At 40.8% G+C, this 25,095-nt stretch overlaps 1 protein-coding gene across 4 annotated transcripts in view; it reads left to right on the forward strand.

Moving 5' to 3' along the window:
* Positions 1 to 24,772, forward strand: part of DOK7 (docking protein 7) — a 65,374-nt gene extending 40,602 nt beyond the window's left edge. For all 4 annotated transcript variants that reach the window (XM_061584263.1, XM_061584264.1, XM_061584266.1 and 1 more), the window contains 3 exons: positions 8,465 to 8,536; positions 9,961 to 10,110; positions 19,774 to 24,772. In XM_061584263.1, the coding sequence (XP_061440247.1) occupies positions 8,465 to 8,536; positions 9,961 to 10,110; positions 19,774 to 19,934 (383 nt within the window). In that variant the 3' untranslated portion in view covers positions 19,935 to 24,772. The remainder of the gene's footprint in view (positions 1 to 8,464; positions 8,537 to 9,960; positions 10,111 to 19,773) is intronic.
* Positions 24,773 to 25,095: the final 323 nt, after the last annotated feature.

Raw genomic sequence — 25,095 nt, forward strand, 5'->3', positions numbered from 1 at the left:
TCTTTCAGGGTGGCTGGGACCCCTCCTTTCCACAGTGATGTGTTGACCACGCCCTGGATCCGCTCGGTCATACCCCGTCAGCAAGCTTTAATAAGCCAAGAGGGGCAAGGGTGGAGAAGACGCGTTGCTGGCAGCAGCATCACAAATGTCTTGTTGCATCCACTGAAACTGATCCCAAGAACTGATCATTCGGGTCTACAGTGCATGTGGATGTGGTGTTAAGATTGCTACAGAGGTGAATAACTTTACCCTCAAAGGCAGCTGGACAGCCAACTGTCAGGTTTGCTTTAATTTGGATTCCTGCATTGAGCAGGGGGTTGAACTTGATGGCCTTGTAGGCCCCTTCCAACTCTATGATTCTATGCCTTGCAAACAATTCATCATGGGCTTCTGAAGGGTCTAAAACTATTTCCTGGAGTAGGTGTTATCAGAACCCAGACAATATGAAAAAGCTCCACTGGACGGCTACTTGAGGATGCAATGGAGGCAGAAAAGTGGGCCTTCTTTACTGCCTCACCACCACACAGGCACGATTATATGTTGTTTCACTCCTGCCTGACTGGCCTCACAGCATGTTGTTCACTACTTGTGTTCTAGCTGTCATCCGGCCTGTTTCATTGTCCATAGTTCACTGGCGTACCAAGATACAAAACAGGCTCCACAATGCTGGAGAGTGCACTCAGAAACAAGTGTTTCAAGACTTCAGCGTGTCCTGTTGTTCTATAGCATGACAAGGACTTCAATAGGATCACCTGCTCTATTTACTGGACCCCGTTCCCCAAGGCATTCAAGAATCCATTGTCCACTGCCCCTGTAGGGGAGAATAAGAGCCATAAGTCTGTCCACTTCCCCTGTAGAGGAGGATAAGAGCAATAAGTCTAAATTTCACCAGGAAGTGATCTGACTATGGTCACAGATCATCCCTTCCTCCATCTGGATCAAAAACCAAATTGAGGGTGTGTCCTGCCCTGTGTATCATGCCAGTGACAACTTGAGACAGTCCCACAGTCATCATGGAGGCCATGAACATAAGCCAGAACGCTGGATGCAGCCTCAGCATGGATACTGAAATCACCCAGGACTATCATTTTGGGCTTCTCCAACACCACAGCCGAGACTGCCTCTGCCAGTTAGTCAGAGAAGTTGCTGGTTTACTGTCTCTTTGGCCTGACACCAGGTGCAGGCCCTCACAGCCAGCTCCATGACAGAGGGGTTTCCTAATGATGGAGATGGAAGGTCTGTGACCCACAGCAACCCCTCCCCCCATCCCTGTAGCATGTGCTGATGTTGCATTGAGTATCCAGGTGGGCAAAGCTGGGTCAGATCAACTCCCAGTTCACCCACCCAGGTCTCAGTAATACACACCAGATCTGCACCCTCATTCATCATCAAATCATGGATGAGTGTGGCCTTATTGTGTATTGATCTGGTGTTAAATAGCGGCACACAAAGGCTAGTTGGCACAGCAGGAACCCACCCATAGGGGGAGGGGGAGCTAGGAACAAGGCGTAGATAGCCTTGCCCTTTTCTTCCATGGTAACATATTACCTGGTTATACCTCTCTCCAGCCATGATCACTGAAACTGAGGTTATATCACCTATGCCACTCCAAGACCCCTTCTAAAAACATAATATAAACAACAAAAGTCCATATAAAGGCAAACTTTGCCAACTGGTATGTAGAATATTTTGTAGGAGCAATTTCCTTGAACTAAATTAGTTAAAAGAAGCAAGTACTCAATATTCTTGATGAGTTAGATAGGTATGCTTATTCTATTAATAGCAGAATTTAAATTGGCTTGCAATGAAAAAGACAGAGAAGGATTAGACCTTGATACAATGAATGATCTACATAATTCAGTTCTTGTGGAACTGGCAAGCATGTGGTATCAACTTTTAAACACACATACAGACAAACAGATAGACATTCTTAGCATGGAGAATGTTATCAGGAGGGCTTTAAACTGAATCCTATGGGGGAGGGAGACATAAACGTGGAAGTAACAATTGATGAAGGCTTATGCACAGTAACAGGAACTGAGAAAACGGCTCTAATGAGGCCCAGTAATAGTCTTCATAAAAATGTAGGAAGGAAGCCAGGCCATAAATCACATGGCCTTCGACATCTATATACTAATGCCCAGAGTATGAGGGACAAACAGGACAAACTTGAACTCTTAATACAGGAGAGTTAATATGATTTGATAGGTGTGACTGAAACTTGGTGGGATGACTCCCATGACTGGAACACAGCAATTGAAGGATATAACTTGTTCAAAAAGAGCAGAAGGCACAGAGAGGGAGGTGAAATTGCACTATATGTTAAAAATATTTATCCCTGCACAGAAATACAGGAGGATGAGCCTGGTAGCCCCACCAAGAGCATCTGGATTAAAATTAATGGGGCAAGCATAAAAGGAACATGATGTTTGGAGTCTACTACTAACCACCCAATCAAGGAGAAGATGAGGACGAAACTTTTGCAAAGCAATTGCCAATGTTTCAAGGTGGCATGATGTAGTAGTAATGGAGGACTTCAATTACCCTAATACCTGATATAAGCAGATTTTAATAAACGCAGAACAATGGTTAGTAAGGTTCCATGGCAAGAATCCCTAATGAGAAAAGGAGTCCAAAATGTGTAGGAGTTTCTAAAAAAGGAAATTTAAAGGTATCATTGCAAACTATTCCAACAAAGAAGAAAGGTAGAAGACAGCAAAAGAAGCCAATGTGGCTTCACAGAAAGCTTAGCGATGAGCTGAAAACAAAAAGAACACATACAGGAAGTGAAAGGAAGGCAGCCCACAAAGGAAAAGTACAGACAGGTACTACAGAATTACAGGGATGGCATCAGGAAGGCTAAAGGTGAGAACGAGCTGAGTTAGTGAGGGATGCTAAAAGCAACAAAAAAACTTTCTTCAGGTACGTCCATAGTAAAAGACACAGAAAGGAAATGGTGGTTCAGCTGCTCAGTGAGGATGGCACAGTGATAACAGATGTCAAAGAAAAGGCAGAAGTGCTCAATTCCTACTTTGGCCCAGTCTTCTCTTAAAAGAGAGTCAGTGACCCTCCTGGCAAACGTGAAGTACAAGTTGAAGGGGAAGGATTGCAGCTCGAGGTTGATAGACAAATGGTCAAGGAATTCCTAATTACTTTGAATGAGTTCAGATCTCCAGGGCCTGATGAACTGCATCCTAGAGCACTGAAGGAACTGGCTGAAGAACTCTCAGAACCACTATTATCTTTGCAAAATCATGGAGGATGGGTGAAGTGCCGAATGACTGGTGAAAGGCTAATGTTGCCCCTATCTGCAAAAAGGAGGAACCTGGGAACTATAGACCTGTCAGTCTGGCATCAATCCCTGGGAAAATCCTGGAGCAGATTATAAATCTGCAAGCACCTTGAAAGCAATGCAGTGATTACTAGAAGCCAACATGGATTTGTCAAGAGCAAATCCTGTCAGATCAATCTTATCTATTTTTTGATTGGGTAGTCTTCCTGGTCGACTGTGGGAATGCTGTGGATATAATATATATTGACTTCAGCAAAGCCTTTGACAAAGTGTCTCTTGATATTCTGATTAGCAAGCTAGCTAAATATGGGCGGAATGGAACAACTATCAGGTGGATCTACAGTTGAGCACAAAATCATACTCAAAGAGTGCTTATCAATGGTTCCTTCTCAAACTTGGTAGAGATAATGAGCAGGGTACCGCAGAGCTCAGTCCTGGGCCCAGTGCTCTTCAACCTTTTTATTAATGACTTGAATGAGGAGGTGCAGGGAATGCTTATCAGATTTGCAGATGATACAAAATTGGGAGGGATAGCTAATACCTTGAAGGACTTAAACAAAATTCAAAGTGATCTTGATAGGCTGGAGTATTGGGCTGAAAACAACAGAATGGTATTTAATAGGGATAAGTGCAAAGTTCTGTACCTAGGAAAAAGAAACCAAGTGCACAGTTATAAGATGGGGAATACTTAGCTCAGCAATACTTCATGGAAGAAGAATCTAGGGATTGTTATTGATCACAAGCTGAATATGAGCCAACAGTGCAATGTGGCTTCAAAAAGGCAAATGCTATATTAGGCTGCATTAACCTAAGTATAGTTTCCAAATCATGTGAAGTATTTGTTTCCCTCTATTTGGCATGAGTTAGGCTTCATCTTGAGTACTGCACCCAGTTCTGGACACTGCACTTCAAGAAGGATGCAGACAAACTGACACAGGTTCAGAGGAGGGCAACAAGGATGATCAGGGGACTGGAAACAAAGCCCTATGAGGAGAGACTGAAAGAACTGGGCATGTTTAGCCTTAAGAAGAGAAGACTAGGAGGAAGTATGATAACACTTTTCAAGTACTTAAAAGGTTGTCACACGGAGGGAGGGCCAGCACCTCTTTTTGATCAGCCCAGAGTGCAGGACATTGAATAATGGGCTCAAGTTACAGGAAGCCAGATTTCGGCAGAATACCAGGAAAAACATCCTAACTGTTAGAGCGGTACGACAATGGATGCTATTACCTAGGGAGGTAGTGGGCTCCCCAACACTGGAGACATTCAAGAGGCAGCTGGACAGCCACCTGTTGGATATGCTTTAAATTGGATTCCTGCATTGAGCAGAGGGTTGGACTTGATGGCCTTATAGGCCCCTTCCAACTCTATTTTTGCTATGATTCATGCAGACACCGCAATGGGAGGAAAGTTGAGGAGTTACAATGGTTGCCAAGAAGAAGGAAGTCAATGTGAGGTTCTCGTTAGAATGTACTTCTCCTTTTCATAAGATTCAGGTGAGGGAGTGGAGATGCAGTATCCTGAATCAGTAATGAATGCTAAGCCTAGACAAGATGGAGGTAAGTTTGATGGTCTGACCAGGCATGTAGTGTACCATCTGTTCTGGATGGCGTTGCACTTGTCTTGAAGGTTTGAGGGTCATAGTTTGAGGGTTTGGATCCAAGAGTTTCTGTGGAGGCATGCTGTGCTTTCTAGCAGCTAAGGCTAGAGTACCAGCTGCAGCCCACTCCTCATCGATGGTAGCCTGGCCTCTATTATCAGTGGCCTGGTATATCTGTGGCTGTCTCAGAAACATCAGTTTGTTCAAAATGCAACTGCTAGATTACTTAAACAGGTAGAAGGGACAGATGTTAAAATCAACTGCTCTGGTTGCTGGTTCATTTCGAGGCACAACTCAAAGTGTTGGTTGCAACGCAGAAAGCATCTACAGTATCTGATGTCTTTCCAGAGGCAGGTGATGGTGTTTTTAATTGCCAGGTCTACCAGAACATCACTGAAGCTGGTTTTAATTAATGGATTTTATTGACTGTAGTTTCTGTAGTTTTTAACCATTAGTTTTTTGTTTTTTAAAAAAATTATTTATTTATTTATTTATTTATTTATTTATTATGTGAGACAAACTGGGAGTTTTTAAACCAGAGTTGACATATAAATATTTGGCAATGAAGGCTCATGCAGCTTCAGTGGTACAGAATGCCTTTCATCAGATGAAACCAGGGCTACAGCTGTGACTGCTTCTGGCAGAGGGGCAGAACCTGACCATGATTAGCCGTGCTGTAGTAATCTCCTCATTGGACTGCTGTAATACGTTGTACATGGGGCTTCCTTCGAAGTGGTTCAGAAAATGCATTTATTTCAAAATACAACTACTAGGTTACTGGCTTAGGGTGGACATTGGACGTTGGATCACATCTTGCCTGTGCTTAAACAGCTTCATTGGTTCCTGGTCTATTTCTGAGAGTAGTTCAAAATGCTGTTGGTTTAGGGCAGTGGTTCCCAACCTTTTTGGTACCGCAAAAGTCCAAATTTACTTGAGATTGTAGCCAATTGATTTAATGTCACATGAATTTTGGACCTTAGGTCTTTCTCTGCTGCTAGCAAGCAGTTCCCAAGTGTTAAAATGTAAGACTTATAACCAACCATGGAAAAAACTCAGCTAGCAACACAGCATTATAATATGCCAACAAAAAGTTGTACATGGTAGTCAGCATACCAGGTAAGGCTTACAAGCAATAATTATGATGAGGTTGTTTATAAAACATGCAGCCCTCTTGCACATGTTTTGCAACCCACTTGCAGGTCATGACCCACAAGATGAGAAACACTGGTTTAAGGCACATGTGGCACTTACCTTTGAATCCGTACATGGTTTAGGTACTTCTTGGAGTGCCATCTGGCACCAGTCTGCTTGGAACACTGAAGTCATCATTCGGGAGGCTCTTGTCCATGTGCACTTCTGCCTTTGGAGGTAAGGCACATGGTGGCATAGGAGAGGGCCTTCTCAGTTGTAATGTCTTGTCTGGAATGTTCCCCCCAAAGAGGCTCACCTGGTGTCTACTCTGAAGTCAGTTTGGCATCAGACAAAGTCTGTTCTCTGTCTTCCCCCCCCCATGCATTGGGGTCTTATCTGCTGTTTTTATTGGTTTGTGATATTCTATGTTCATATATTGGTTTTTTTTATTTAAAATCGTGAGCTGTCTTGCTGAGAGCATTTATGAGCTAAAGGGCAAGACAGAATTTAATTACATAAAATTTAAAAAATGAAACAAAAGTATTTAAAATAAAATACATTAAAAAATATTTTCTGAGCATCACAGGGATACTGGTTTTGGTGGGATCCCCATGATCGGAGTAACATTTGCTCTAATTCTTGGTGTTAAGAGTCTCTGTGATAAATTAATTTAAACGATTTAAGAAAACATTTGAATGATTTAAGAAAACAAATTGAAATATGGAGTAAGCTCCATGAAGGATAAGAAAATCCTGTTTTCAGATTATCTTTTGGAGCTTATTTTGTGTCTTTCTCAGAGCTTGGAAGAATACCTTTAAAAAGTAATAAATTACAGGTACAATTACATGGCCCCAAAAAGTAGTAATTACTGTTACAATTGCAATTGCTCTGAAAGTAACTGATCACTTTTTCTCAAAAGTAATCACTACAATTACATTTCAGTTACTTCTTTTAAAAAACGCCTACAAAGTGCTGGCCTTGGCTGCTGCACATCTAAGTAGCCTAAAACAACATTAAAAATAAACACACACATACAAAGATAGTAGAATAATTCTTTTTATCCATAAGATAGCAGTGGTGGTCTCTCCACTGGTAAGGGAGGTGGGGAGGGAGGCAGAGGCCACTACTCAGATATTTGCACGTCAAACCAAGTGCAACCCCACCCCCAGCCAGCAAGCAAGCATAACCTCTCTCATTTAACCAGCTCCCGGACCCTGCTCTGCCACCAACTAAGGAACACTTACCCAAGCAAACATTTTCCCCTGAAATGCAAAAAAGTTAAAATACCGCAAATGCAGCACAGTAGCCAGAGAGGGTGGTGGAGGCCACTTTGGATGTCAAGCGCGCACGCACGCACACACACACACACACACACACACACACACACACACACACACACTATCTTTCACCTCCACAGTTCTTTATCTCCATTCTGCTGCTGCCTCCTTCTCCTCCTTTATCCATGTTCTTGCCCTCCAGCTCCTTTTTCCCTCCACTCCATTCTTCACCACCACCATCCTTTTTTTTAAACAATTGTTTTCTCCACTCCACGCTGTCTCACTCTCCACCTCCTCCCTCGTCACCTCCTACCCACCCACAGAGCATGAGAGAAGAGTGACGCTGCACAGAAGCCCAGTTTGAGGCACATGATTTTCATCCACAAATCAGAGGAGCAGAAGACTTCCCCTGCTGCTCCCCCAAGTAATGCTCAAAAGTAATGTTGGAAACATTACAATTACTCCATAAAAGTAATAAAATTACACCTAGTTCTATTACAATCAAAATGTAAAGGAATTACCCACTAGTTCCTCAAAAAAGTAATGAATTACAGGTAATTTGTTACTTGTAACGAATTACTTCCAAGCTCTAGTCTGTCTCATGTGGTACTGATCCTCATGTGCAGATTATATGGGGAAGCACGGGTCTGAAAATGTTCCCTTGTAAAAATTCTAAGAATTTACCATGCCAACCTTTCTCTTTGTTTTGATAGGTTTGACAGTTGATTTTCTGACATATACCTTCACATTAACTTGAGGTGGTACAATCTTCTGTACTACCTATGATCAGACAACTGCTATTACTTATAGTCAATTGGGCAGAACTTCTGGAGAAACTCTGGGAGGTTTCAAGCAAAACTCTGGGAAGTTTCAAGCATCGTCACAGCTTCACTTATTCCCCCGTCCTCGCCCCTCTATATCACCATTAATGAATATAGATGAACACTTTGAAAAGTACTCAAACTGTGGTAATATTTATTCTCTTCATCTTAGAAACTTTGGATGCTTCGTAGAAAATCTCCATATTTCTTGACTGAGCAACATTTTAAAATCATTTGGAAAGAAGCTGAACAAACAGTCACATACTTTGTTATTACTGACCAAATTATTGTTTAAAACTGAAGAATGTATATTCAAGAATGTAGAAATGTCTCTATATTCTAGGTACTAAAGGAGTCAATGAATTGATGGTGCCACCTGCAGAATCTGGATCTCTACCTGACCCTGAAGAAGTTGGTGAGTAAACCGACTTACAGTAGAGTACGCAGAGTGGCAGGAATTTCACTTAGACATGTAGGCAGACATTTATGCACAGGGATTGAGTTCAAAGAGTGAGGAGGAAACATTCAAAATGATACTAAAGCTTTGACTGATTCAGGGGCATGACAAGGGCCCAAACAAACATTTGCTAGAGGAAAAATTGAGCCATCTCCTAAATTAAAGAGCCATGAATGTATAGGGAGGAAAGAGACCTTCCTTTCCACAGAATACCCTATTTATATTAGACCTTTGCCTTCCCTAGTCTTCATTTCCTCACTTGTGCACATATACCAAGTTCATACTATTTTGTAGAGAATATGTTGATGTTTTTATTCATAAGTTGTTCCACTGCCCCTCACTAGTTTTGGATGCCTTGCCCTGCACTGCAGCTCCAGCATCGTCTCAGGCCAAATACTTAATGTACAAGTTTGGAGGGGAGCTAAAGTGCAAGCAGTATTGACTGCTAAAACATTCTCTATCGCAGTGGTTCCCCAAATGTTTCCTCACAGACTACTTGAAAATTGCCGAGGGTCTTTGTGGACCACTTAATGATTTTTCTGCCTGTTGTAGCAATTGTAATGCTCTGTGCTAGATGCTGCATGATTTTAATTGTATGTTTATTGCTTCTTTTATTTTACATTGTATTTTATTGTATGACACGTTGCATTCCATAGAATTCAGACTGTAATGCAGTAAAATACAATATAAGAAATAAAAGAAGCAATGACAATACAATTAAAACTCAAAATGAATATTGAATGTGGACATGCCACAGACCACCAGAATGAAGTTGTGGGCAACTAGTGGTCTACGGACCTCAGTTTGGGAACCTTTCTCTATAGCTTAAGGCATCACTGGGAGATTTCCTCCCAATGCAATTACAAGCTTCAGAGGAGGGAATTTTCCTCAGTACCACAACAGGGGAGGAAAAGGTTAAATCCCCTGCTAATCCTGATAATCGTTGCCTCCCCAGTTGATGCCATTTACATTTTTAAACAACTTTCAAGTTTAATGCAGAGATGCATTTTCATATCACATCTAATTTAGCCCTCATTAACTGCAGAGCAAGGGCACTTTCAAGATGCATTATTTCCCTCACAGTTTAATATATTTGAGAGCTATATCCATGATATGTTCATGGAATTCTTGTATGCTTGGGCTGGCACATTGATTGTAGCATAAGAAACAGAGCTGTATCACAAAGAAGAATCTGCCTCCTCTGTTGAAATGAATGCGGTGGCCCTTTTAGACAGACAAACTCCATGAGACTGTGAATTCAAAGATTTCCCTTCATGTCTTAACCTCAAAAAAAAGTTCCTTACAGGTTTATTATTATTACTTACTTTTTCAGAGGCATTAGGTTAATCTATCTTTTAAAAGCATGTTCCTTTTCATGGCAGGGGCGGTAGGTTATTCAGCAGACCTACCTGTGACTGATCAATTGCGCAGTGAGACCACAACCTATGTTAATATTCCTACCAGTCCAACATCAAAAAAACAACTTCATTACATGGAGCTGGAACTTCAGGAACCTAGTACAAACATAAGAGGTAAAGATCTTTGAAAGCAACCAAAACATGTTGCTGTTGTTTTTGAATAACCTCTGTACTGCTATGTTCTAAGCTGCTCCAAGCATCAAAGTGGGCCTTTGGGAAGCTGTACTGAGGCATAGTACAGATGCACCAGTGAGCACTGGTTAATCACTATCTGTTAGCTCCAAGCTCATACTTCATAGAATCATAGAATAGTAGAGTTGGAAGGGGCCTATAAGGCCATCAAGTCCAACCCCCTGCTCAATGCAGGAATCCAAATCAAAGCATTCCTGACAGATGGTTGTCCAGCTGCCTCTTGAATGCCTCCAGTGTCGGAGAGCCCACTACCTCTCTAGGTAATTGGTTCCATTGTCCTATGGCTCTAACAGTTAGGAAGTTTTTCCTGATGTCCAGTCAAAATCTGGCTTCCTGCAACTTGAGCCTATTATTCCGTGTCCTGCACTCTCGGACAGTCGAGAAGAGATCCCGGCCCTCCTCTGTGTAACAACTTTTCATGTACTTGAAGAGTGCTATCATATCTCCCGTAAGTCTTCTCTTCTTCAGGCTAAACATGCCCAGTTCTTTCAGTCTCTCCTCATAGGGCTTTGTTTCCAGTCCCCTGATCATCCTTGTTGCCCTCCTCTGAAACTGTTCCAGTTTGTCTGCATCCTTCTTGAAGTGCGGAGACCAGAACTGGATGCAGTATTCAAGATGAGGCCTAACCAGTGCTGAATAGAGGGGAACTAGTACTTCACGTGATTTGGAAATTATACTTCTGTTAATGCAGCCTAATACAGCATTTGCCTTTTTTGCAGCCACATCACGCTGTTGGCTTATATTCAGCTTGCGATCAACGGCAATTCCAAGATCCTTCTCACATGTCGTATCGCTGAGCCAAGTATCCCCCATCTTATAACTGTGCATTTGGTTTCTTTTTCCTAAGTGTAGAACTTTGCATTTATCCCTGTTGAGTTGCATTCTGTTGTTTTCAGCCCAATGCTCCAACCTATCAAGGTCCCTTTGAATGTTGTTTCTGTCTTCCACGGTGTTAGCTGTGCCTTCCAATTTTGTATCATCTGCGGATTTGATAAGTGTGCTCTGTACCTCCTCATCCAAGTCGTTAATAAAAATGTTGAAGAGCACTGGGCCCAGGACCAAGCCCTGTGGTACCCCACTTGTTACTTCCCCCCAGTTTGAGAAGGAACCATTAATAAGTACTCTTTGAGTACGATTCTGGAGCCAGCTGTGGATCCACCTGATAGTTGTTCCATCCAGCCCACATTGAGCTAGTTTGCTAATCAGAATATCATGGGGCACTTTGTCAAAAGCTTTGCTGAAGTCAAGATATGTCCACACCATTCCCCCAGTCTACAAGGGAGGTTACCCGGTCAAAAAACGAGATAAGATTAGTTTGGCAGGATTTGTTCTTCATAAATCCATATTGGCTCCTAGTAATCACTGCATTGTTTTCAAGGTGCTTACAGATTGACTGCTTTATAATCTGCTGCAGAGTTTTTCCAGGGATTGATGTTAGGCTGACTGGTCTGTAGTTCCCCAGTTCCTCCTTTTTGCCCTTTTTGAAGATAGGGACAACATTAGCTCTCCTCCAATCATCCAGCACTTCACCAGTCCTCCACTATTTCGTAAAGATAATAGACAGCGGTTCTGAGAGTTCTTCAGCCAGTTCCTTCAATACTCTAGGATGCAGTTTATCAGGCCGTGCTGATTTGAACTCATTCAAAGTGATTAGGTATTCCTTGACTGTTTGTCTATCAATATCAAGTTCCGATCCTGTCCCTTCTACTTCATAGACCCTTTTTTGGGAGAAGACTGAGCCAAAGTAGGAATTGAGCACTTCTGCCTTTTCTTTGTCATCTGTTATCATTTTGCCACCCTCACTGAGTTCCTTTCTCTGTCTTTTACTATGGACGTACATGAAGAAAGCTTTTAGCATCCCTCACTAACCTCAGCTCATTCTCAGCTTTAGCCTTCCTGATGCCACCCCTGCAATTCTGTGATACCTGCCTGTACTTCCTTTGTGGCCTGGCCTTCTTTCCACTTTCTGTATGTATCCTTTTTTGTTTTCAGGTCATCTCTAAGCTTTTTGTGAAGCCACGTTGGCTTCTTCTGTTATTTCCCCCCATTTTCCTTATTGGAATTACTTGCCATTACACTTTTAGAATTTCTTTTTTTAGAAACTCCCACCCATCTTGGACTCCTTTTCTCATTACGGTCGCTTGCCATGGAACCGTACTTAGAATTGTTCTGAGTTGATTGAAATCAGCTTTCCTGAAGTCCAGGGTGCGCATATGGCTACTCACAGCTTTTGCTTCTGTTAAAATCAAGAATTCAAGTATGTTGTGATCACTTTTCCCCAGAGTTCCTGTAACTGCCACTTCATCCACCAAATCATCTCTTTTGGTTAGAATCAAGTCCAGGATAGGTGATCCTCTGGTTGCTTCCTCCACTTTCTGTAGGAGAAAGTTATCTCCAACACAAGTCAGAAATTTCTTTGAGGGTCCGTGTTTTTAGTTTTTTACTTTATAGTTTATTTATATACCACTTTTTGGCCAAAAGGCTCCCAAAGTGGTAAACAACATATTAAAACAGATTACAAAAAAAATTACATAAGAAATAGCCAGTAAAAAATATACAGTAAAAATACAATGCAACAAGAACAATGGAAATACAATGCTAGCTTATACAACACACAAGGTATCATGAGGAACCTACCAATAAAGCAAATATCAAGCAGAAGGATTAAAACCTAAAATGTACATGGTGAGGGTTCTTTTTCCAACAGGTTAATGCCACTATGAAGTTAGGAAAAGACTTTTTAATTCTTCTACGCTTATTCTTACACATTGCATTGCAAAACAGAAACATAGCCAGGGGAAAGGCATGAAAGAACCTCATGCAACTACTACCCTGTTTCACCATTTACACATACACTGTGTGTGGCAGAGTTTGTCTCCCAACAGATATCGGGATATTTGAAGTCCCCCGTTGCTACTACATCATGCCTCCTTGAAACATTGGCAATTTGCTTTTCAAAAGTTACATTCTCATCTTCTTGATTGGGTGGTCGGTAGTAGACCCAAGCACCACATTCCTTTTATTACTTGCCCCATTGATTTTAATCCAGATACTCTCGGTGGAGCTACCAAGCTCATCTTCCTGTATTTCTGTGCAGGGATATATATTCTTAACATATAGCACGACTCCACCTCCCTTTTTATTCCTTCTGTTCTTTTTGAACAAGTTGTGTTCTTCAATAGCTGTATTTCAGTCATGGGAATCATCCCACCAAGTTTCAGTTATGCCTATCAAGTTATTTGAATGTGTCAACAAATATGTAGATAAGTGTGATCCAGGTAGGTTCTGTATATTTGGATTTTCAAAAAACTTTTAACAGAGTTCATCACCAAAAACCCGTAAGAAATCATGGTATAAGGAGATGGGGTCTACTTTGGATCAGTAATTGGTTAAAAACAGGATACAGAAGATAGGAATAAATAGTCAGTGTTACATACAGAGAAGGATGAGCAGTGAGGTGGCCAAGTGTATGAATTATTCAGGATGAAGAAAACCAAAGTGAACAACAAAGAGTTGCAAAAAGATGTCTCCAGACTGGGTGATGTGTAACAAAATGTCAAAGAGGCTGAATGTAGGTAAGTCTAAGGTGCTTCACATTGTGGCAAAAACCCTAAATTTCTTATATGCACTGATATGATGGAGGGTGACTGACCAGGGAACAGATCTTAGGTCATGGTAAATAGCTTGATGAAATCATCATCCTAGTTTGTAGCAACTGTGAAAAAAGGCAAATTCCATGCCAGGGATTTATTAGGGTTTTTTGTTTGTTTTTATATAGTATCATCTATGTACATGCGTTTTACAAGGAAGAGGTATGACAAGTCTGCACCCCCAAAGGGCTTACAAGAAGACAATAGAGGAAGGGGGGAAATGGAGGTATGGGTAGCGGGGGAAGATTATGTGATTATTTCAATTTCATGTACATTGCCTTAGTTACAGTTAGGGTTCTGAGGAGAGACTGAAAAGAAATAAGGGAGGTGGTAACATGAAGGCATTCCAGGAGGCAGTTTCAGATATAAAGAGCTAGAAATAGGCAGCATCATTTCAGGGAGGGTGGTAGAGCTGGATGAGTTAATGTCACAGGAAGGAAGATATTGGGAACAAAGTCCAGAGGGTTAAGGAGGGGCAGGGGCATGGAAGGTCTTGAAGGTGAGGACAAAGAAACTGTGCAGGAGGATCTAGAAGTAGATCCATGCCATGAGTGGACAGACAACCAGTGAAGAGATATAAAAAGCTTAGAATAGTCAATATGAGATATGACCAGGGCATGATCAAGAATTTTTGCTGAAAGGAGAGGGGGGTCATAGTTTTACAGTGTTTAAAGGGAGAAGCAACATGACTTGGTAACAGACTGAGACTGGAGGTCAAAGGTGAGCAAAAAGTAAAAGAGAAAAGAAAGCCTCCATGCCTGAGGTAACATTTATTTTATTTATTTATTATTTGGCTTATATTCCACCCTTCCTCCCAGCAGGCGTCCAGGACGGCATTGTGGATAAGGAGAGTGAACAAAGTGAGAAGGGACTGGGAGGAAAAATGGGAAATTTGGTACTGGACTTACCGAGTTTGATACAATGTTGAAGCATCCAAGCAGAAACGCAGTTAGAAATGTGAGACTGGATGGAGGGTGAAAGATGTGGGGTTGAAATGTAGAGCTGGCTTTCAGCAGTGTGTAGGTTGTAATGTAAGTCATGAGAAGTGATGAGGCTACCAAGGGACAAAGTAAGTAGAGAGAATAGCACAGAAGTCTGATTCATTTGTGTGGAGATTATGGGCTTATCCAAACGGAGCGGGATAATCCACAGTTTCCATATTCGGTTTGTCATCTGATAGTCCTCACTTTGCCTTTTAGTTCACTCTTTCCCAATTAAAAAAAAATGCTTTTTTGCACCCGCACACGCAGCGGTAAGACCCCTACATTATTTTCGCTTTTTCCAAACTCCGCCTCTAAAACCTCCCCCTATCAACCAATTGGTCAGCAAAAAAATTACGTATGCTCCTCTCCCCCTTTGCAGCGAAGCACAATATGGCTGTAAAGGAGTTCTCGCCTGGGAAGGAAAGGCTGCTGGTTGGTTTCACGCCTGCCTTCCCACTAGAATGAAATTGACAAAGCTTTCAGGAGCAGGCTTGAAACCACCAGAAGCCCTTTTCTTGTTTGCATTTAGGATATTACACTTAAAGGAATGTATGCTTTTCTGATTTGAAGCAAAAACCCAAGCAAGTAGAATGAAATTGACAAAGCTTTGGGAGGCAGGCTGAAACCGACCCCCCCCCTTTCTCGCTTGCTGTGCATTGCAGATCTCAGCCAGAGCGGCCGCCCAGTTTGCAGGCTGGCAAAAAATAAAATGCATCTGTGCAGTAGTTGACCCCCCCCAACACCCCACCATTGCGATGATTGGTTCAATTTTCCCGGGCTTATTCTCGCACATGCGCAAAAGTGCAGATACGTGATTGGCTGGAATGAGGAGAAGGGGCAAGGGGAAACGCCCAAGAACCGCCCATCAGCTGTAATGTCCGCGGTATTGCATCCTAACTCCATCTAAGCGGATGATTCCCAATTTTAAACAGCAAATCGTATTTTTGCCAGTATTGCAAGGAGCGTAACAGCGCGAGACGTCACTTGGACGACTGAAAAATAATGAACACACATAGCGGGCATGTCACACATTTTGCAGTCGTCTGGATGAGCCCTATATGTCTTCCCATCAATCAATATCCCACACTTCCCCATCACTTTCCTAACTGCAAAAAATCCATGTTTTTAAAAAGTGGATTTGTTGTGCCAGAGCAACACAGCACATTAATTCACTTTAATTCTGCACACCTACTTTTCTGATATGGGACTGAATCTCTCTTGCAAAATAATAGCATGCTCATTTTGGGAAGAAGGACATGATATAAATTTAATAAATAAAATAATATCTAAAGTAATAAATTCTGGATGTGACATGTATCTAAGATAGCAGAAAGATCAAGGAGGATGAGGACTGACCAGAAGCCAAGAGATTTGGCAGTGATTTCCATGAGGACAGAGTCAGATCAGAGGGAGTCATAAAAAGTTGGTGAAGAGAAAGTTGAGGCAGCAGGAGTAAAGAGCATGCTCTGGAGTTTGGAAATAAAAGGGAAATTGGGCAGCAGTTGGAGGAAGAGGGTGTGGCCAAGGTTTTTTAAAAAAATAGGGGTAAACAGTGGTGTGTGTGAATGCCAATGAGAAAAAGCCCAAGGAGAGGAGGAGGTTGATAATGTGGAGGAGAGCAAGGATAATGGCAGGGAAGATGGAATCTAGAAGTTGGGAAGGGGTAGATTTAAGATGGCATGTGGAGGGGTTAGGGCCGATAGGGTGGTCAGCTCCTCAAATGTGATAGGGGAGAGGTAAGAAAGGATAGAAGAAGGTGTCCAAGGAGGGAAACGTGGGAAAACAGGAAAGTAGAGAGCACTGAAGAGGCCAGAGCAGGTGGATTCAATTTTAGCATTTTAAAAGTAGGCAAATTCTTGAGCAGGGAGAAAGTAGGAAGGAGGCAGAAAGTAGGTCTTAGCAGATCGGCTTGGGATTCCTAGAGCTAGAAAAGTGGTGTGGTTTAACTAGGTCACTGCCAGAGAGGGAGTGAATAAGTGTATAGTGGGTAAAGTCAGCCAACTCTTTAGTTCTTCTCCACAGACAGGACATGAATGGAGCTGTCAAATGGAGCGAATAAGCCAGGATTGGGTGGGGATGAGAGGGAAAAATATATACGTCAAGAGTTGAGGATAGGGATGAAATTAAGTAGGAAAAAGTTACAGCAGAGACATGAGACAAGAATGTTTTGAAGAAAGCCAAACAATTGATGGACTGGAGGTCTCAGGAGGAAAAGGATGCAAAACATGGGGAGGGTGGACAGTAAACAATGTTGAAAGAGATAAGCTGATGATCAGACAGAGGGGATTCCACAGCAGAGAGCTCAGACAGAGCAGGTCTCGGTGAAGACAAGGTCAAGAGAATATGTCCAAAGGCAAAGACTGAAAAAGAAAGTTAGGAAGAGGAGACAGCAAGGTCAGAGGATAAGACACTGTGTGGTTGTCAAGAGAGGAAGGTGAACCAGGCATCAAGGTCCAAAGCGAAGACCGAGAGGGATCCAGGGGGGCAATAGAGAAGTCAATATGGAAATACAGAGGGAAATAAGAGTTTAACACAGTGAAGGAAGAGAAGCATGGAAATAAGAATCAAAAATAGAATACCAGTTGTAGTATCGTCATACTAATCTATAATGTTTACATTTGGAATACTGTTTACAGTGCTGGCCACTGCATCTCAAAATGGTTAATAAAGCTGGTAAGGATGAAGAAAAGATAATCCAAAATAATCAGAAGGCTAGAGCATCCTCCAAGTAGAAAGGCTACAGGGGAAAACAAGACAACAAAGGAAGCAATCCAAAGCTTGCTTTGTGTCCAGCAGGGCTTAATGGAGTGGTGGAGCTACTTCCACATCCACAGCCCAGCTTCACACACTGATCAGGTTGGAAGGTGGGGGGCAGAAAAATCACTGTATCAGTCTGGAGTTGGTACAGTGATTCGTCCTGAATCCCCCACACAGCCTGGCACAAAGTGGCTTTGGATTGTGCCCAAAGGAGGGACATGATAGGGGTTTAAAAAATTGTGCATGGACCTGCAAAAGTGGACAAATGCAAGTTTCTCTTCCTCTCTCACAATACTAAAATTCAGGGTCATCCTTTGAAACTGGTAGGAGATTCAAGACAAACAACATGAATAACTTCACATGCACATAATTTATGGCATTTACAGACATTAGATGTGATGGCCACTGAGAGCTTTGGAACAGTACAAATTCATGGGGGAAGAGCTGTAGAGGCTAGTGATAGAGCAACTAGTTTGCATGCAGAAGGTCCAGGTTTAATCCGTGGCATCTCTAAATAGGGCTGGAAATATTCCCATTTCTGAAACCCTGGACAGCTGCTGCCACTTAGTGGAGGCAGTACTGAGCTAGAAGGACCAATGGTCTGACTTGGTATAGGGCAGCTCCCTATATTTCTAGAGATCGATCAGTGGCTGATAGTCATGATGGCTATCCTCCAGTTTCAGTTGTAGCTGCTGGAAACAATAATGTAATGCTTGTGAACTGCCCATAGGGGAGGAGGAAGGAGGGGATAGGAAGGGGAAGGGAAGGGGCAAGAGGGAAAGGATAGGAGGGAGGAGGACGGGAGGGCAGGTTTGATCATTTCCATGCTTTTTGAGTTCAGTGGGATTTAATTCTGTGCAGTCATGCTTAGGATAGGTGAAACTGACCTGGGGAGGGGCAGGGAAGGGAGGTGGGAGGGGAGAGGATTGGGTTGGTGGGCACTGGGCAGAGGAGAAGCTGCTTTCCCTTCCAAAATGAAGACATTGTGAACAGTTTCATTGTTTTTCAGCATTCCCCCCACCTTTTTATTCTACAGCAGGCAGATGTAATCAACCAGCCAAATCTAAACCAAAGCAGTCACTGGCCACATCTACACCAGACCTTTATTTCACTTTAGACAGTCATGGCTTCTCCTAAAGAATCCTGGGAAGTGTAGTTAGTGAAGGGTGCTGAGAGTTGCTAGGAGATGCCCTGTTCCCCTCACAGAGCTTCAATCAGAGCAGCTGACTGTTAAACCACTCTGGAGCTCTGTCAGGGGAATATGAGCCTCCTTTCAGCATCCTTCACAAACTACACTTTGCAGTATTTTTGGGGGGAAGCCATGACTGTCTAAAGTGAAATAAAGTTGGTTCTTAACTGAGCATGCTCGGACTTTTCATTGACTCTAATGCTAAATTTCTTAAATTAATTAAAAATCGGCTAGGCATTTTTTAAAACTTTTAAACTGCAGAAGATGAAGGTCAGAGTATGGGGCAAGGTCAGTAATAGGATTACAGGTACTCTGTGAACATGGCTGATTTTAAATTAATTTCAACAAATTATGAGAACTCTGACAGAAAAAAGTCCAACAGGAGTCTGGGTTTTTCCCCTCTCTTTTCAGAGAGGGGGGATACCTGCCATGAGTTTAGAAAAATCTACCTTGCACTATATAGGAATGTTTCAAGAAAAGGGAAAGGAAAAGGACACGTCCCCCTTTCCCACTCTCCAGGACTGCATGTTTCCCACCCTTGTTGTATAGCTATAAATGCTCAGTTTGGGGGTTGGCAGCCCTTTAGTGCTATATAGCACAGCAGAAAAAGGCTGAGGGAGGAGGGGAGAGTTGTCCTTCATCTGTTCCCAGAAACACTTCATCCTATGGTCTGAGAAGCACAACAAAGATCTTATTCCAGAGCTGGCTGTAAAAAGGAGCATTCCTAATGAGGAAGTGCTGATAGACTTCATCATGATGTTGTAGATTTCACTTGATTGTATGGATTCTGAGCTATAAGAGCTGAACTGTTTCTTGATGCTATGCTGCCCAGTAAAAAAAGTTCATAGCTTTAGTCACAAGTCCTACTGTGGGCATTAGATATTTTATTTGTATTATTGTTTGACCTATGTGGGACATCAAGTTGGATATTATTGTACTGTTACATAATTATCTTACATGAAAGTACATGAAGATGTTATACAATGGCAATGCTTTTCTATCATAGGGAATGGATCTACCAAATATGCACAGATTGACATTACAGCAACAGAGACGGCCCATAAAGTAGGAACACAACATGCACAGTTTAGAGAAGAACGCCTGCAAGAGCGTGAACAGAAGAAGAAAGGCAGCCAAATGTGTTCTTCATACGGAGAAATGAATTAGCTATTCCTAACACAATATCTGTAAATATTTCATGAATTTATTAATTTAACTAAACGCTGCCATTGTTTTCAGATTTATACCAGATTCATTCCAATCTATTAATTTCCAGTTGGAAAACTGGTAGCATGAGGGGTGTGTGTGTGTAAAAACATTGGTTGTACACTTGTCTGATAGATCACTTACATTGTAGTTTTTTTAGCATCTTGATAAATCAGGTATGAAGTACAAATTATTTTCAAACTGTGGTATTTAATTTAAAGAAATTTGAATGTGTTGTGTGTTATAATACGGATGTAAAAGTAGCTAAGTTTACCTTAAATATTGGCCTATACACAATGTATATTGACAAAAATGCTCTGTTTTGTTAAGAGTTAAGGTGGCTTTTCATGTTTTTTTCAAAAGTCAAAGCTAAGACATATCAACAGATTTCACATGAGCATCATAGTTGGTGACTGGTGCTGTTAAAAGTGAATTGCACAAACATTAAATTGTCAGCCTGTATTCTTCTGTTTCTTAGCAACTCTAAGTTTTATAGGCAGCATCACTGTTACTTTTAGTGAAAAAAACAAGACATTACCAAACTCTTTCTATGTAATTGCTGGAGCAGCAATAGCAGCACTGAAACCAGTGTAGGTAGGTAAAGCCTAATTATATGACAAGTGGAAGGCATGCTGACTGACTTTGCCCCACTTCCCAGGAAAAGAGACATGCACACGCACACACACAGCTTACTACCTGCTAGACCAAAGGCAGCTGCCATGCAAGTGTTCCACTTGGGTCTTAACAACAATGCAAGAGACAACAACATATCCACACTCTGGATTTTGAGCTGATACCTCAGTGCTGTAGCTTGCCAGTTGAGTTTTTAAACAAAATCATTATAATGGTAGAGGCAGTGCTGGACAGCAAACCAACAGCAAATTAAGTTAAGGTTGTGCTGTTAGCTTAACAACCAATCACACCAGCTTGAATCACAGTGAAAACTTCAGAAATAAGTTATGTCAGTTAAACTGCATATTCACAGCATATTCATAGTATTCAGAGTTGAACATGCACTGATGGAAGGAATCAGTCAGAGGAATAGAGGAAAGAGGCACTTTTCAGCAATTAGTCACTCCCCCTACAGCGCCCATCCCTTCTAAATCTTCTGTAGATGGCCCCCTAGCCTCTGAAACAAAAGGCATGCAGGGCACCGCAGATCACAAGAGATTGCCTGTCTCCCCATTCCGTTGGTGGTTTCCTTCTATCGGCAAAAAAAACTTTATTTGGCTTTCTTTTATTTGACTTTTGAAAAACAATATTTATGGCAATCTCTTCTCTTGATAAAATAGGTATACCGTCAATGATTTTCCAGAGTTTGGGGTGGGGTTTTTTTACAAATAATAATTCTACTAAAGCAACACCCTGACTTTCTTTTGTATTGGAAGTAACTAGTGACTTCGGATCCAGCAGTACCATATAGAATGAACTGGTATTAATTCCATCTTTCCCTCTATCAAATCCAATTTATTCTTTACTCTGCTGAAGCAGATTAATATATTATTTCTGTCCATATTTGATGACAGTGTCACTTCCTCCCTTTACCTCACTATTCATACAGTTTAAATTTTGGCTCAACATTCTGAGAAATAGTTTACAGAATCTTGCAAGGGATCATTTATGCAGAATTAACGGCCCTCTTGAAAATATAGACTTGCATTTCTATTTCCAAAGTTTGCCCCCAAATGGTGGCTGAAATAAAAATATAAAATAACGTTTCTCTCTCATTCAGTGATTTGCACACTTTTTGGTAGAATTTATCACATTGTTTTTGAAATTGCATTAGCAAGCCATAGTTATAACATTGATTTGTTTATTTTATTGGAGCATGATATGGTTGAGTCACCCTACCCTACTATTTGAACGTTTTTTAAACATCAGTCTATAGAAATGAATCAGCATCTTCTTCTGGGAAAAGTATTTTAAGAAATGCAAGTTCTCTTTCAACGGCTGCCCTTTTAGTTGTCCTCTTGGCAGCATACTGCGTCCTAAAAAAAATTGGGGAATTGTATCTCTTAATGTTAGTTAAAGTTTTGCTTATTGTACTGAACTATTCCAAAAACCAATAACTATGACTTTTTTGCATTTATATTTTAGTATAAAGTTGTTACTACATTTCGTCTTCTTTTTAAATTGCCTTTCTTTTGTAATTACGCAGTTCCATGTGGTTTCATCCTAATATTGATGAAACACTAGTACCATAACTGATCCTAAATTCTTTAATTGGAGAAAGTGATTCAGTTTACTGTCTGAGGTGAAACAGCATTCCCATGTAGAAGCTGTGTCCTTTGGTCAAAGCTTCATCAGTGGAAACTCAGTGTAGCATTGGATCTCTCCCATCCGTAAGGAGTCACAGGAATGAGGTATTTGATCATGACCTTTGGGCCAATAGCCTAGCTGCCTGTGTTGTTTATAGAACCTGCTTGTGTGAAAAATCCAGTGATGGCCTTTCTTCACCTTGATGGAATTTTCTTGCCTTCAGTATCTATGGGCCCAAAGGAAGTGTGTCTATTTTTTGTCTTCATTTATTTTAATTCTAATGTTTTAATTTGTCCCATCTTATGAATGAGATAATGTCTTACATTTTTTTTCCTACTTAACACAACAGCAACCACTAAAAAGGAGGAGGTTCTCTCAAGCAAATTAGTTGCTATTTTATGAAAAGTGGCACTACCATTACTGACACCATTCAGATATTAATGCATTGTATCCTGGGCTTTAACTAACCTAGCAGTATACCATATAAATATCAATTTATCTAACTTAAAATGCTGATTTATAAACCAGACAAATATGAGAGCCCTCTTGTAAATTATACTCAAATGAATATTGTCCTGTATTGCAAATATGGCACAGCCATGTAGAGGACAGTCTTCAATCTATTGGAAAGCCAGTAATGTTAGTAACTTTGTATTGAAGGATTGGTATATCTGAGCCTTTAATTCTATAAATGTTTTATATTCAACTGTAGTCTAATACAATTTACTATTTATAATTTACTGCTGTGTCTTTTTGTATCTGCATTTTTAGAAGCAGTTCCTGGCAATACAGGTGTGTAAAAGAGAAAGTTAAGCAAGTTCATAATCTTCAAATAATTTTCAGTACTCCAGTTAAGCCTGTAAGATAAGAACTCACATGACTGCTTCTAAATAGGCAGAATGAGTTCGGCTTTGTTTCACACATTATATTATTATGCAAGTACACAGAATGCCATGATACATATCCCTAAAATTCACATCAGATGGAACCCTTTCAATAACCAGTTTTTTTCTTCATACCACTACACAAAAACTCAAAATCAAAAAGCAGTATTCTCCTCCTCCTTCCAATAAAAGGGAGCGACTCTGTTGCTGGGAGGCTGTTGCTGTGGACTTGCCCCACTGGGCAAACCACTCCTGCAATACGACTTTTACAAACATTGTAAATGATATTTCCATCAGTGCTTTTGAAATTGAAAATGGGACTTCTTTCACAAATGTAGCTGTCCACATAGGTATCCACTGGGGGGAGGGGATTTCTTCTCTTGCTGGATGAACCATAATCTCCATATTTCCACCTTTCCTTAAAAAACCTGTAAGGTTCTAGCATTTGTAGAACATGAGATATGAGGCAAAATGGAGAGACACTGTTCTTTTCACTTTTTATGTAATAAACTAGCTTGCTCTCCCTTTCCGTGTTTTTGCTTTGCTCCCCCTCCCCCTGGAAAAATTCCTGGGTACACCCACGACTCTCCATATATTTTTATTCAATTCTGTTTCAAAATAATTAGACTACTTTGCTTTAAAGGAAAAAAAAGTTTTTTTCCTTCCCCACCCCTGCCATTACACCCCAGTCTACTTTAGATAGCATCCTTTTAGTATGTTGTAATTATGCTAACAGTTTTTCAAACCAAGTTTAATTCCAATTTATTCCAGAATTTCTCACTAAGGCTACATTCACACCAGACATTTATTCCACTATTATTCCACTTTAAACAGTCATGGCTTCCCCCCAAGAATCATAGGAAGTGTCATTTGTGAAGGGTACTGAGAGTTGTTTGGAGACCTCTATTCTCCTCACAGAGCTACAATTTGCCATAGTGGTTTAACTGCCATTTCCTCTTCTTAGAAAACTCTTGAGACTGTAGCTCTGTGAAGGGAACAGGAGTCTTCTAACAGCTTTCTGTTCCCCTCACAAATTCCCAGGATTTTTTGAGGAAAGTCATGACTGTTTATAGTGGAATAATAGTGGAATAAATGTCTAGTGTGAATGTAGCCTAAGCCTGGCATCTTATAACTTATCTGTGAGTAAGTTCCATTTAATTCAATGGAACCTACTTCTGAGGAGGCATGTATAGAATTGCACTATAAGTAATGTAATATATGCTGTAATTGAAAGTGTTCTAATCAATAAACCCTTCTTCCCAATTGTTAACTATATCTATATATTGTAGTAAGTATTTTATTTGAAGAACTCCTGTACGTTACGTGTACTCACATCTAACCCAGTTACTTAAACGTTTAACTTGGACTAAGTCAAATCTAAATTCTTGAACATAATCATTAAACCAGTAGAATGCATATAGGGCAACAACAGTGCTTAATTAAACATTTCCCCCCAATTTGTAGAAAAGGAATGAATCACAAGATTATCCAAGATATTTACTCAAGCATTTTTTTAATTGAACCATAAGAGTGTGTGTCCTTAAGTCCAGCTCTTATTGTAAATTTACTAGATCATGAAAAGGTTTTAGGAACTATCTTGAAAGTCCTGTCCTCTCTGCTGCTATAATATATCACCATTACCTCCATTTGGCTTATTTTGGTGTAAAATTTCTTATGTAATTCTAGCTTTCTTAATCCTGTTAATATATACTAATGTATATCATTTTATCCCACAGTTCTAACTTTTCTTTTGGTATATTTATACATAAATAAACCATTTAGAGCTACATTCAGTTCTTGCTGTTCTGAAAAGTTGCAATTTGGACAATTTTTAAACTGTAATTGTGTGACATCTGCTGCTAAGTACATACTAAAATAATTAACTTTCTTCTTCCAAGAGGTTTTACAAAAAGCTGCAACTTCAATGACAGTTGTGTTAATGTTTATTCCCAAAATTTCCTACTTTGTTTCCTTTACAG

Source organism: Rhineura floridana, chromosome 9 (genome assembly GCF_030035675.1).
Source record: "Rhineura floridana isolate rRhiFlo1 chromosome 9, rRhiFlo1.hap2, whole genome shotgun sequence".
Taxonomy (NCBI): Eukaryota; Metazoa; Chordata; class Lepidosauria; order Squamata; family Rhineuridae; genus Rhineura; species Rhineura floridana.